A 15386-nucleotide genomic window follows, 5' to 3' on the forward strand; every position below is an offset into this window, starting at 1 on the left:
AATCCCTACCTACCTGCTCACAAACCAACTGGGTCGCGTTACCCTAAACAAACATATAATTTTTTAATACGGCCTTGCTGTATTTTGTAGCATGCAGCAAAATATCACCTAGAGTTGTTAATGAATGTTTTTAATGCGTTACTTCTGCTATCTCGCGACCACGCGACATATTAAACAAACAACAGAAAAATCATACAAGTTATCAAAAAGTCTAGGACATTGCACGCTTCTTTTCTTCAAATAATTTCCAATGCACCTCTAACTGGTTATCTACATGTCCAACAAACACATGTAAACTTGATTGACATTTTAGATTATAAATAATCAAAGGACTGAAAATACTGGATGATCGATTGTCTCTGAACAACACAGATTGTACACATACATGTGTAAATATCAGGAGAACCTTTACAAGATTAAAGTTACAAACTGGAGACACAAGTGTACAATGATTTTGACTTTTAACCATATGTGTGAACTTTACTTTAAATTTGATATGGGAACGCATGTGCTTGCCTTATGAATTCAATTATTATTTTCAACTATCCTATGAAGTATCATAGCAATATCTTGGATGGTTATCGAAAAAATGAAAAATGACTGATTTGGATTTAACGTCGTACTCAACAGCTAAGGTCAACTTCCAGCTTTAGACCCCATGTGCCACTGATAAATAAAAATGTTTCACACCATCACAATGAAAGATTTTAAACCGATCTCGGTTCCCGTTATCATTCACTGAAACTGATTCAACTATCTGCCTGACTTTCTCGAACGTTTTTTTTTTTTTTTTTCAGTTATATAAAGTTTTATCGATGTTTCCATCAAAATCACTACAACTAATACTTACAACACCTCCTAGCTGTAATATTCAAAAAACGTCTTAAAAATCAGAACAGTGAGCAAGATCAAGGAAGACACAGAAATAATGACAGACTGAATATATAGAGAATATTAGGTTACTGTCTTATAAATTCAAATTTATTAAAGAGAATTCCTATAGTTTTTTTCCTTTCATAGAATTTTTTTAAATTCACATATATGATAGGAAAATTTGTGCTGAAAACAATGAACAAATAATAGGTCACCAGGCTTGTTTTTGTGAAAAATTGTTTTGAACACACCCACTGTTACTCAAACTGCCAGCGATTTTTCAACATTTTCATAATTTTCTGCTTTTTTATAAATACCAACCAAAATATACATCAAGACAGCACAATACGGTTTTTTCTTTTTACAGATTTTATTATATACTTATTTGATATCATAGTCATATTTGTAATACTCTATCCTTACAATAATGGGTACAAATGAAAAAAAATATTGTTTCATATTTACTTTTGTGAACTTTTTTCAATGAAAAATACCCATAGTGAAGAATATTTTTTTAAATTAAAAAAAAAACACTTTCATAGAATTTTTTCCTGTTTTTCTTGTGTATAGATAATTGTATTGTGAGCATAAAAATGGCTAAAAATGCATGGGTGACCAGGCTAAATTTTATGTTAAGACCGCTAGAATACAACACCTGTTCGGACGGAAATGGCGCGAACCTGGCCAAATTGATTACATGTATGTCTGCTAAAAGTTAAAAAAAAGTTTTAAAAATTCTTAATTCTTTCTATAATTGAATACTAAATAATCTGAAAGGTGATAATGTCTTATCAGTACTAAGTCAATTATCTTACATTATATGAACAACACTGTTCTTGTACTAAAATGCGATGTGAAAACACAACCACAAAAATAGCAAGATACCTGTCAGGCATGTTACTTGTCAATACAACATAAACCAGTATCAACATTTGATTACTGATAAAACTTATCAAAAATGTTATTTCATTCAAGATTCCTCATATTTAAGATTGTCTGTAACATGTTTCAACAAATGTTGACTTCAGTTCAGTATTCCATAGAAAGTGTCGGCTGCGCAGAAAGATGCGCATAAAAAAACTATAGGAATTCCCTTTAAGTGAGTCGGAGAAATTATGAAAGTCGAGGCTCTGTAGACGAAATTGATAAATTTAAATTTAAATTTATAAGACAGTAACCTAATGTTCTATGTATCCTACCTTCTGATCTAAAATCATTCTTTAATTAAAATTCAAAATTTACCACCAACTAGATCTGAGTCGGTCTTGCACAGAAATTAATACGCCCCACCATTACACAAACAGGTCTTTAAAATAAAAATATTATAAAATAAGAGCCGGAAAACAAAGGTTACTGGTCCAGTGCCTAAACCCGGACACTTTTTGTGGTTTTTTGACGATAACTCAGCATTATGAAACCGCACATGCATAAAATTTTAACTGTATAATTTTAGGTTCTTTACAAATCTCTATGCAAAACAACAAAATCGTATATTGCTGATTTTATCATAAAAAAATGTCATCCGAATTGGGCCAGTAAAAGCTGTCAAAATCGACCTTCAGAGTATATTCGGACACTATTTGGGTATGAAATGCAACGAATAAGTGCACTCAAAAATAACAATGAACACGACTTTGTTTGAAACAAAGCAGTCAAATTCAGTCCTGTAAATATATACAGACATCTCCGTTCGATTAAAGTTTTATTACCTGTTAATCACGTGATCATGTGGACTAGTTTCTAATTTAATATAACTCCCAAATATAACAATAATATAATACGGAATAAAATCTATCTGAGCGAAAATTATTGTTTACAACTATTCTTACCTACATGCAGATTCCGCCGCTGTTGTTATACTTTTTGACACAACTACAGGGATCACTATAATAACACTACGCCGATTTTATCTAATGAATTGCTTCCCTTGTCTGCAAAATGCTGGCATTTTCTTCTCTATTGAATTATTTATTATATAACAGAAATCGGTTAGATCTTTTAAATAAATACCGAGGGAAGTACAGAATTCTAAAACATGTTTTACATCAGTTTCGATCAACTAAGAAACAAGGTCGTCTGCAATAGGCAGAATATTTTTCTTATTAAATCAGTACATCGTCAAATAACTGGCGCGTGCTGTATGACCGTCATCCCCCACGACACACAATGTTTACTTTTAGCGGTGCGAATATATGAAGGTAATTTACTCTGGAAATACTTATATTCATACACTGTTGTTGACAACTGGTCATCTAGTCACTGACCAGATAAAGCAAAAATTCATCTGACCCCTTGATTTTTGCCTTTATTTTGCATGAAGGTAGGATAAATAAGAATGTTGCACACCATCACAATCAGACGAAGACTCGGTTCCCGTTATTGTGCCCCCCCCCCCACCCACCCCATGAGTGGTAGAGGCATATATATTTGCTCTTGTCCGTGCGTCCGTCCGTCCGTCCGTCCGTCCGTCCCTCCGTCCGCGCGTCTGTGCGTCCGTCCGAAGTTCGTGACGCGCCTAACTCAAAAAGTATTTGATATAAATTGATGAACCCTTGCATGAGTCTTTATCATGATATGAACTTGCGCACCTTCTATTTTTCGTCAAAAATGCACATTTTCACCTTGTGACACGCCTAGCTCAAAAAGTTTTTAATATACATTGATGATACTTCGCATGAGTCTTTATCATGATATGAACTTGCGCACCTCCTATTTTTCGTCTGGGTCCGTCCTCTATTTTTAGAGTTATGGCCCCTGAAATAGTCAAAAATGCACATTTTCCCCTTGTGACAAGCCTAGCTCAAAAAGCATTTGATATAAATTGATGAAACCTTGCACGAGTCTTTATCATGATACGCACTTGCGCACCTCCTGTTTTTTCGTCTGGCTCCGCCCCCTATTTTTAGAGTTATGGCTCCTGAAATAGTCAAAAATGCACATTTTCACCTTGTGACACAACTAGCTCAAAAAGTATTTGATATAGATTCATGAACCCTTGCATGAGTCTTTATCATGATATGAACTTGCGCACCTCCTATTTTTCATCTGGCTCAGCCCCCTATTTTTAGAGTTATGGCCCCTGAAATAGTCAAAAATGCACATTTTCACCTTGTGACACGCCTAGCTAAAAACATATTTGATATAGATTCATGAAACCTTGCATGAGTCTTTATCATGATATGAACTTGCGCACCTCCTATTTTTCTTCTGGCTCCGCCCCATATTTTTAGAGCTATGGCCCCTGAAATAGTCAAAAATGCACATTTTCACCTTGTGACACACCTAGCTCAAAAAGTATATGATATAAATGGATCAAAACCTACATGAGTCTGTATCATGATATGAACTTGCACATCTCTTATTTATTTGCTGGTTCCTCCCCCTATTTTTAAAGTTATAGCCCCTGAAATAGTAAAAAATGCACATTTTCACCTAATTATGCGCCTAACTCAAAAGTCTTTAATATAAACTAACGAAACCTTGCTTGAGTCTTTATCATAATGTGATCTTGCACACTTGGCATTCTTCTTGAAAATCTTAGCGTTTATTCAGAGTTATGACCCTTGAAATAGCCAAAATAGTGGATTTTTTGTTTGTGATGCTCTTGACTCAAAAAGTATATGGTATAGAATAATGAATCCTTTTCATAACTTTTTTTTCGAAACTATACCCCATTAAGACTGCAAAAACATTGTATTATTTCCACTTATTTGTGACAAATGTACCAGTGGGGGACACACCCTGTGTCCTACAGACACATTCTAGTTTTTATCTATATTTAATTCAATGATTTTCCTGTCTTTCTCGAAAGGGTATTTTCAATAAAATCTTACCAATTTTTCCATCAAAATCGCTACAAAAATACTAACAGCTTCTAGGCTAGCTGTAATCTTAGAAGTATTTATTATAAGTATTTATAGTTACTATTCTTTTATGCTTTATCATTTTAAGCTGTCTTATGCTTATTTTAAACTTTTTCATACATGCTAATATATAATTATAATATTATTAAAACATGTCTTACAATTTATACAGCAGCAATTTAATAGATTACGGTACTTTATTAAACCAACCGATTGCTCTCAATTTTGTGATAATATAGTAAATGACAGGTGCGGACCCGTGTGGTACTCTGTATGACCCTTTCGTGGCCTTTTTCCCATTGTACACTTTTCTTCCGAAAGGTTGGGACACCATAACTTTTACTCAGGGGACTAGGTTTTGTCATACACGCACACAATACCCGACTGTCAACTACTAATTTTTATTTGTTTTACTCCTATCTCTTTTTATTCATGCACCTATCATATGCATGTTTATTCACTTCCTATTTGCTAAGCGGGGCAGTAACAATGTCAGTATTATATATATCTATTGTAACAAGGTTACTTCCCTTATCTTACCTCTGTCGTGTTTTTGTTTTCCCTTTCACTTGTTTGTCGGGAAATAGCTGTAAGCTCTATGTTAAATAAAGTTTCTTGTATCTTGTAAATAACGTCTTAAGAATCAGTGTGTTCAGCTGTAAACAAAATCGCGCGTTAATATGCTACTGCAGTCAGAAAAGGCAACTGAAATTTATATCATACTAACTGAAAATAAGTTAAAACTTTGTATTTTATGTTCAACTGCTGAAAATAGCGTCGTGCCAAAATAATTATATTTTGATGGTTGACTTAATGTATTGCATGGAACTACTTGTTTGTATAAAACACTAATTTTGTTCGGTCCGCCGTAAGGAATTTCTACATCGATCCAAAAAGAATATTGCAAAAAGAAACAAATAAATTCTGATGTATACTTAAACGGTAATAAAGAGTTATATTTTCATCAAGTTATTAATTTCTGTTCAAATATGAAGAAAATGTCGGGATAAATGGTACATAGACCGAATTAAAAAATGCCTTTTATTAATAAACTTTGATAATGTGGCAGTTGACCTCAATACAATCAACACTCTTTATTTTCGAATACAGGTAATTAATAATTACTTTGCAATATAGCAGATAATTTTATGACAGATTATATTTGAACACCCCTGGACTTGCTGGACTCAACTGCCACATTATCAAAGTTTATTAGTAGTAGAAAGCATTCGTCCACAGTGTAGTGAGGCCCGTCTCAAGTTTCTGTGATCAAGGGAACCAGCTTGAAAACCTGATTGGCTGTCAAATTATCTGTTGCAGCTCTCACGGACTTCTCTCCCTCAAATGTTGCTCGCTATTTTTCAGAAATAATCTAGTAGATGAGTGAATTTATAAGGCAAGAGAATGACAACTGAGAGTCTATGAAAAACCACCATAAAGATAGGAAATACTTTTCAATAATTACGATAATTAAAACAAGAATTTGATTACTAAGTAAAATAGCCTGGAGAGTATCGCGTATTTGCATTCGAAAAATAGTCTGAGCTATTCTACTTAACCTGGCGTCAACGTCGACGTCACACCTCATATACGTAAAGCTATCATTTAAAGGCATAACTCTAGCTTTGAAACTTTTTTTCTAAGTCAATTACCAACCTCAATGGGTCAAGGCCCATAACTCTGACATGTATTTTGGCCAAATTATGCCCCGTTTGGACTTGGTTTTCCTGGTTAAAGTTTGACATGCAAGTCGCTATCTCCAAAACTAATGCAGATATTGAATTGAAACTTCGCATGTGTCTTCGGGGTTATAAAACCAGGCGATAGTATCAACTCCCATAACTCTGAATGCATTTTGGCCAAATTATGATCCCTTTTGGACATAGAGTCACCGTACCTATGCTCGTCCAGGCACATGCTCGCCCACTTTCTAATAAGATGCCAGATTGTGTAATAAAAATGCAAACTTTTAACACATGTGTTGTTTGTTTTTTGTACTCTTTGTGCCCCACTTTCTGTCCTCATTTTTGAAGAGTTTCCGGTTCCTGTCAATGTCGACGGCAGACGAAAATAAAAGTGAAACCGAAACCAAAAGTGAAAGTGACAAAGAAGAAACATGCTTTAAAATAAATATTTTCAAAAACACTGGTTAAAAGCTGTTACACAGCTAAAGGTTATACATAGTATTAACTTTTTATTTAGTTTATTTTAAACATGTAAACATACAGATTTTATATCAGCAAATATTTGCCGTCCCCCGGCTGTCAAAATTGATTTCGAAATGCTACTTCCAGGGCCAAAACAATAACAGACAATTTTACCATCACCTTTCACTTCTATTTCATTTTAATGTATTTTAAGTATGAAAAATAGATAAATAAATCCAAATCGTACTATTGCTTGAAAATATAACAGTTTTATACTGAAAATTTGCAAAAATGTCAGAATGCTAAATATAGCCCAGGTTAGATAAGACTAAATCTTTACTCCCCCCATTTCAGATTCATGATGCCAAGACATCAAAAAAACTCATTCTGAAGAGATTTTTGAGAAAGCTAGGAAACTCGTCAAAAATGAAGGATATTCACTCCATAAATAAAATCTGGAAAGTAGATCCCTCGGAAGCACCGAGAACAAGGCAAATAGTGAAAATTGCAGACTCGGTTTGATTGAGTCTGTTCATGGGCAGTAATGGAAAAAGCAACACTGCCCACGCCCCCTAGCACCGGCTTAAGCAGTATTCAATCTTCAAATCTAAATGAGTTGAAATCAATGATCCCGAAGGACCAGAAAATATAACAACACTGAGATGAAGTCGGGGCGACTTTTTACGGCCGCCACACAGCACTTAACACCCGCTGTTGTGAAGTAAATAAAATCTGGAAAGTAGATCCCTCGGAAGCACCGAGAACAAGGCAAATAGTGAAAATTGCAGACTCGGTTTGCAAATGAGCTCGATATCCCATACAGTACTTTAAAAGATCATGTTAATGGTCGTTATAAAGACTGTGTTACACCATTTGGCCAGAGTCCTTTATTAGATGCCCAGGATGAATTAAATGTCGTGAATTATGCTACCTTTATGACATCAAGGGGTATTCCGCTAACAAGACCTGTTCTTAAACGGATTGCACTTGAAATTATTATGCAAAGGGGTGGAGATGAACGAATTAACAAGGCCACTGGACCATCTGATAAGTGGGTGCGGAGATTTTTACATAGACACCATTCTTTATCTGTACGTATTGCACACCCCTTTGAACGACAGAGAGCTGTTTTAACACAGGACAAAGTAAATGATTATTTTGACTTTTTAGAGAAGACAGTTACTTCTCTCAATTTGCAACAGGAACCTGCCGGAATATATAATTGTGACGAATCTGGGTTTTCTGGAAAACTGAACCCAAGTAAGAAAGTAATTGTTCCTAGAGGCACGAGAGATATGCGTACCAGTGTATGGTAAGCATTTCTGGTCATGTTACGTTTTTAAAGGTCATTTCAGCAGCTGGACAGACCACACCACCTATGCTTATTTTTTCTAAATGTCTGCCACGAATGGTTGATGATGGAATGCCTGACAGTTGGACTTTTGTCAACAATGACAAGGGGTACATCACAACTGTGGCGACGTTAGCTTTTAGATTTAACCAACAATGAGTTTTAGAGTTCTGTTCCACCTTTTACTCCGATTTATAAACAATCATTTGCAAAACACCTTTTAAACTTCTACAGAAAAACGCACAACCTTTCCAACTTTATCCTTTTATTTTCACATATGTCTGCCTCCTAACAATTCTTTCGGAATTCTTATTTGAATAGAAATGATACAATCTTATATAGGATATTTTCCCGCCAAGAGTAACAAAATTCGTGAAAAGTGGGAACATTACTGTAGCACAAAAATCACATGACAAGTGCAACATTTACAATGAACGGAGCTTATTTAGATCTTTAACATACAATACATTTATATATCAAAACAATACACATGAACGGAACTAAAATGAGTCAAAATAAATATACTGAAGGCTTTCAAATCGCTTCTTAGCGACACTCCACCGGAAACAGAAAACAAAAACTTCATCAAATAACAGTTTTTTGTTGTTTCATTGTTTCATTGTATATTTTGAATATTCATCCTCATACCTTACGGTACTGAATAGTCTCTCATTTTCAGCATTATAGGTAGTGTATCTGTATCCCGTTCGACACCATACTTCTATTTCAGTTCTCAAGGTCCTTCTTTCCGGCCATATGTCATCTAAGATTACTAGATCTTCAAGGTCATCATCAATATTTTCATTTACATCATTGACATTATCTTCATTTTCTTGACTGTCTCCATAGAATCTATCGTACAAGTCATCAAAATCATCAGCACTAACAGCATTCTGATCATGATCAGAATCATTTCCTGAAGCGACAATACCCACCGAATTATGATCAGTAATCTCCTCTGCATCAACCTCACTCCCTGATTTATGAACATTTTCTCTCTCTGAGTCTACATCACTATCTGAATTTTGATCGCTATTCCTCACTGAGTCGCTCTCTGAATTCTGATGGGTATACTTCTCTGAATCAGTTTCACTCTCGGAATCACTATCTGAGTTTTGATCAATATTCTTCGAATCAGTTTCACTCTCTGAACTCTTATCGCTATCCGTAACTGAACCGCTCTCTTTGTGCTGATTGCTATCCTCTTCTGAATCAGCTTCACTCACTGAATTATGATCATTATCCCTCACTGAATCAGCATCATCCTTCACTGAATCTACATTGAAGGGTTCCTATTTCTGTCGCTTGGCACTCGGTTCCACTTCTATTTCCTCCGTATCCCTGCTGGAATCACCTTTCATCATTACTTCCGCCATTCGTGCATCCAACTTGTGTATTTTTAGCAAGTGTCGTTTCAAATAGTCAATCCTCTTGAATTCTCTTTTACAGTGTTCATACACGCACGGAAAATATTGTACATGTGTGTGATCTACTCTGATGTGTCTGATTGAGTTCTTTTTAACCTTGTAGCTTCTTCTACATTCAACATGAAAATTATCCAAGCTGTTCTCATCATGTCTTCTCCAAGACGCCATATTTGCTGAAATGAATGTCTCCTTTCTGAAATGAAACACGTGGTTAAATCGGTTCAGTTGCACGAAATTTGTATTGAAAATCGCTCCGTTGCACGGAATTTTCGTGATTTGTTTACAATTATTTGAACTGAATGAACTCCACTAAAATAGTATAATGGACACATATAGATTTGTTTATTAAATGTATCACTTTGCTCTGAACATTATGTCTTTCAGAATATTTTATTTTTAAAAAAATCAATCGATGTAATATTTACGAATGACTTATATTACAATATCAAAATTTTGCACAAACTTTCAACAATAAATTAGGATTATGATTAGAATAAATATAACTTCGTATGATAAACAGAATACGATCCTCCCCTTAAAACGAAATGACCCAAAATATGTCACTATTACAACACAAAACAATATTCCATGAATAAAGATCTCCCCTTTCGAAAGTAAAACACGAATTTATCCAAACATAAATATAAGTCAGACTGTTCCTTCCTATTTCAATCTTACATCATACGTTTTAGTAAGTCCGTAGCGACTTCGGCTGCCTTTCTTTTCGGCCTTTTAACTGTGAGTCCACTAAATCCAGTGCTTTCCGAGTCTTTACTACCTTGCTTTCTTTCATGCTTTACACTTTCACTTTGTACCTCTATAGGGTATAACAAATTTAGTGGTCTGTTGAGAATTCTTCCTGAAGCCGTTATCATCGCTGATCGAATTTGTTCATCCCGACTTACGCGTAAGCGATTTAGTTTGCCTAGTTTCCACTGTCCACGAGGGAGATCTTCTTTTATCAAAACAACATCACCAGTTTGTGGGAACTCATCTGCTTCGGGTTTTCTCGATTTTATTGCCTTTTGAGTCCTCTCTCTCAGACTTAGTAAATATTCTCCCTGCCACAATTTCCAGAAACGGTTCAATAATTTTTCTCCTTTCTTCCATAGCTTAAGGAGTTTCTCAGAGGAACTTTCAACAGGCCTGAAAGTAGGGTCCCATTCATCCTCATTTTCAGTTTCCGGAATACCAGTACGGGGGTTCAGGCATAGGAAATGACCCGGAGTGATTACAATAGATGAATCTAGGTCATCGCCTACATACACAAGTGGACGTTGGTTTACCACAGCTTCGACTTTCTTAATGACCGTTTGCATTTGATCGAAAGTGAGCATTTTTTTGCCTATTGTTTTTCTGAGAGATTTCTTCACGATTCCTACCATGCGTTCGTAAACCCATAAAGTAACCCCCCCCCCCCCCCCCAATCCAAGGTCCTAATTCAACATTGAAAATCTACGTGATTCCTTCCTGTGACACATAATCCTGAACACCACTGTTTTGTATTGTCTTCTTCCATATCAAAGGGATTGTTTCACTTGTCAATTTGAAATGTTCAGCATTGTCACTAATGATTTCTCTTGGAGTTCCTCTGGTCGCAATAAACCTTCTCAAACACAAGATGAATGTACTTGAAGACATGTCTTGAACTACTTCCAGATGAATAGCTCTCGTTACGAGACACGAAAAAAGACAAATGCAAACCTTTGTTGACATATTGTTTTCCTTGATAAACAAAGGTCCCATGTAATCTATTCCAACCCTTGAAAATGGAGTTGCATCAGTAACGCGAGATTTTGGGAGCGGAGCCATATTTGGTAGTTTATATGGGCCTCCGTCTACTCTTTTACACACCTTGCATTGCTTTAGTCTTGAACGAACGGTGGCTCGACCTCGTGGAATCCAATATTTCATCCTGATTGCATTTAATGTTTGTGAAACTCCGCTGTGTAAGATCCTTTTATGTTCTTTGTCAATTAATATATTTGTTAGTGTGCCTCGTTGTGGAAGCAATATATTGGAACCCTTGCCGATTCGCATAGATTAGCATGTTTCAATCTCCCCATGCATCCCAATAATCCCTTTTCAGCAATAAACACATCTAATTGTCTGGCTAGGTTATTTGGTCTTCCTTTCGCTATCGATGATATAACATCAGCGAAGTGTTCCCTCTGGCAGAGTTTACATGAAATTTGTCAGCTTCATTTAACTCTCCGCTTTTAAGACATCCTCTCTCATCGGATTTCTTCTTTATCTTATCAATAAATCTGAGACACCATGTGGTCATTCTGATTAATTTTGATGCTGACAAATACCGCCGAAAGGTGAGTTTTGAGCCGTAACTTCAGCCTCTGTACATGCACATTCCGGTTCTTCCGTGGCATCGACAACATGATCAACGTCCGTTTCACTTCCATTTGGTGTGGGAATATCTTCCTGGTGAAACTTTTCACTTCCATCTATGACAGATTTCCCCCTAATAAATTCTTGTAAATTAGACGGTCCATGCCACCACCTTTTGTCATCACACAGGGTTCGTGTTGTACATCCACGGCTAGCGATATCTGCCGAATTGTTTTCTGAATTTACAAACCTGAATTCTACTCCCTCATTACTTTTTATTTCCTTTACACGGTTCTGTATGAAGACAGGGAGCGTCCTCTCCGAGGTTAACCATTGTAACACACACATTGAGTCCGTCAGCAATATTTTATCCGTAACCGGAAGTTTTAATTGTGATTCCACAAACTTCAAACTTCTAGTGCCTATCACTACTGCCATTAATTCCAATCTCGGTATACTTATATTCTTAATAGGTGCAAGTCTGCTCTTTGCGAATATCAAATCCGATTTCATGGCAATTTCATCTTCTTGGACCAAATACACTGCAGAAGCATACGCCCTTTTGAATGCATCAGCGAAGCATACTAACGAATATTTCGTTTGTGAATTCAAATTTCCTGAATCAGAACCTTCCCTCTCATTGTCAAAGGTGCAAATAATCCGAGTGGGTCGAAAACTGAAGCAACTTGCTTCAACACATTTCTCTTTGTTACTTTTAGATCCTTTGAAAACACTTTTGTTTATTGATACTAATTGTGTCCTTTTCAACGTCCCAAGTAAGTCCAAGAACTTGTCTACTCCACTTTGCTCTATCTTCTAATGGTATTTGTTCATTGACCTTTGGATCATTTGTCATCCATTCACGTAGATTCATGCTTGTCTCACTAAAAATTGATTTTGCTCCTTTATAAAGTTCGATGGCATCCTCCATTGTATCCTTTCCTGTTATGACATTGTCCATATAGATATCCTCTTTTAATTGATCTGCTAACCTAGAATTATAGGAGTCTAAATGGTGTTCAATGGTAGCACCAAGCAAATAAGGACTTGATATGATTCCGAAGGGAACACGACAGAATCGATACTCCTGAATATTGTTTTCACAAACGTCGGGGTATTCCGGATTCCGAAACCACTAAAATCTTGTGACATCTCTTTCTGAAGCTTGAAGTCCCACTTGCAAGAATACCTTTTCGATATCTGAAGTCATCCCAATCTTGTGTAACCTAAATCGCATGAGAATTCCACACAGAATTCTTAGAAGCACTGGACCGCGCTATAAATTTTCATTCAGACTTTTGTGTTCTTTCCTTGTCTTTGCCGAAGCGTCGTACACAACACGTAACTCTGTAGTGGAATTATCTGGTTTCACAACCACATGATGTGGAATATAATGTTTCATTCCATCAGCTTGGTTTCTGTCAACTTTCTCTATTATACCTTTCTCACACTGATCCCTTATATTATTGTCATACCTTTGCAATAAATCTGGTTGTTTCCGAAGTTTTCCTGAAAGTGAACGGAGTCTTCCAAGTGCCATTCCTCTATTCTCCGACAAGTCAGGAAATTCGTTCCTCCATGGCCAAGTTACTGCATATCTCCCATCTTCAAACTTAATGGTTTCTTTAAAATTAGCAATGGCTGCGTAATCATCCGACCTTTCAGGCATATCTGTTATCCCTAATGCTTCTAATTTCCAGAAATCCTCTAACTCAGGCTTAATGGAAACAGCGTCATCTAGTTTCGAAACGCATTTCATCCCACTTGAATTACTTCCTTGTGTTAAGATTAACATATTCATATCACTTTCTGTTGAATTCCTTTCCTCATTTGAATGAGACCTTCCAGTCAAAATCCAGCCTAGTCGTGAAGATAGTAAGTATAGTCCTGGTTGAACCTCTATTTTCTCAGCTTCTACTATGTCAAGGTAATAGTCATTTCCTATTAATAAATCTATTTATTTAGTTATTATTTCATCCTTCATTGGAATGGTATCCGCTAAAGTCAAATTTCTTGTAAGGTCTGTGAACTTCTTTGTAGATGTAAATGTTGTTGTTTTCCGGTTTATTGTTCCTGTAATATTTGGCACGATGTTTGCTGTAAGAGTAATGAATTTTCCATCTTTTAGCTTCAGCTGGAGCTTTGTAGTTTTCGTTCTTATTGTTTTAGTGTTCTCCGTTCCAAATGTCACCAATTGAATCTCTTGTTCGGTGTCTCCCTTCAGTCCAAGTCGTTTAACAAGATGCTCCGTCACGTATGTCAAATGAGAACCGGAATCTAACAAAAGTCGAACACTTTCCCCATTTTCCATTTCCGGTGACTTTACTTCGGTAGTTGCAGTTTGCATAAGAACACTTTCATTGTAAGAAAGAAGTCCACTTTCTTCTCCTGAAGTACATTCAGTTTCAGAATTGCTTTGTATTGCATCATCGGAACAAAAATGAACACCTTCCACCTTCCTTATACCCGCAAATCTTTTATCACACAAGCTCCTGTGGTGAACATTCACTTCTCCACAATATACACAAGTCTTTGACGATTTACATTCACTTGACATATGTCCTTCTTTAAGGCACCTATAACAGCTCCCTTTAATTTTGCGTTTACGTTCCTCCAAAGTTTTGAATACGTCGCTTTCATCGCTCCAATGAGCGTTATTACAATACCTGCATTTAGTTCGATTCGAACTCTTTTCGTTACGTTTTTCATTGCTCAACAGTGTTCCGTTAGGAGCTCCGTTGTAAGAAGAACTTTTGTATGATGTCCCTGTTGCTCCATTATAAGACTGTCTGAATCTTTGGTGTCCATTCCTCCTTTGTGAACTATTCCAACCTGGATTCCTAATTGGTGCATTCAGCCTATCACTCTTTCTATCTACCGCCGTATCCTTTTCCGAAGCCTCCTTTGCTGTTATGAACTCCTTCAATAAGTTTCTGAGTTTCGTCACGGTCCATTTGTTCTCGGATCCTTTCTGAATCTCTAGCTGTAATAACACATCTGCTTTCTCTTGATCATTGAAACAAATACATCTTGTTCTATATCCTGATGGAATACTTGCAAACTCCTCAAATGTTTCTCCATTTTGTCTAAGAAGTATCTTAAGCTTCCTATGGTATTCCTGACAGAGGGCAAATCCATCATTTGCTTATAGTGAAAGTCTACCATTTCTTGTTTGTCACCGTAACGCTCCTTCAAGATATTCAATGCAATGTTATAATTTTCATTTGTAAGCGAAAGTCCAGAAACAGCACCACGAGCTGTATAGCTTGTTTCCGTTGAATGAATTTATGTCTAGCTTTGGCAACTTCACTGCTGTTATTGAAGCTTTGTCTTTAGACCTTTGGCTTTCTAGGAAGTCTTTCTGTAACTTTAGCTGATGTTC

General features: G+C 36.2%; 1 protein-coding gene across 1 annotated transcript; it reads right to left on the reverse strand.

The window, feature by feature from the left end:
* Window positions 1–13280: 13280 nt before the first annotated feature.
* LOC128558656 (uncharacterized) lies at window positions 13281–13799 on the reverse strand. Its single transcript, XM_053548664.1, has one exon. The coding sequence runs from the start codon at window positions 13797–13799 to the stop codon at window positions 13281–13283; it is 519 nt and encodes a 172-aa protein (XP_053404639.1).
* Between the last annotated feature and the right edge of the window lie 1587 nt (window positions 13800–15386).

Source organism: Mercenaria mercenaria, chromosome 1 (assembly GCF_021730395.1).
Source record: "Mercenaria mercenaria strain notata chromosome 1, MADL_Memer_1, whole genome shotgun sequence".
Classification (NCBI taxonomy): Eukaryota; Metazoa; Mollusca; class Bivalvia; order Venerida; family Veneridae; genus Mercenaria; species Mercenaria mercenaria.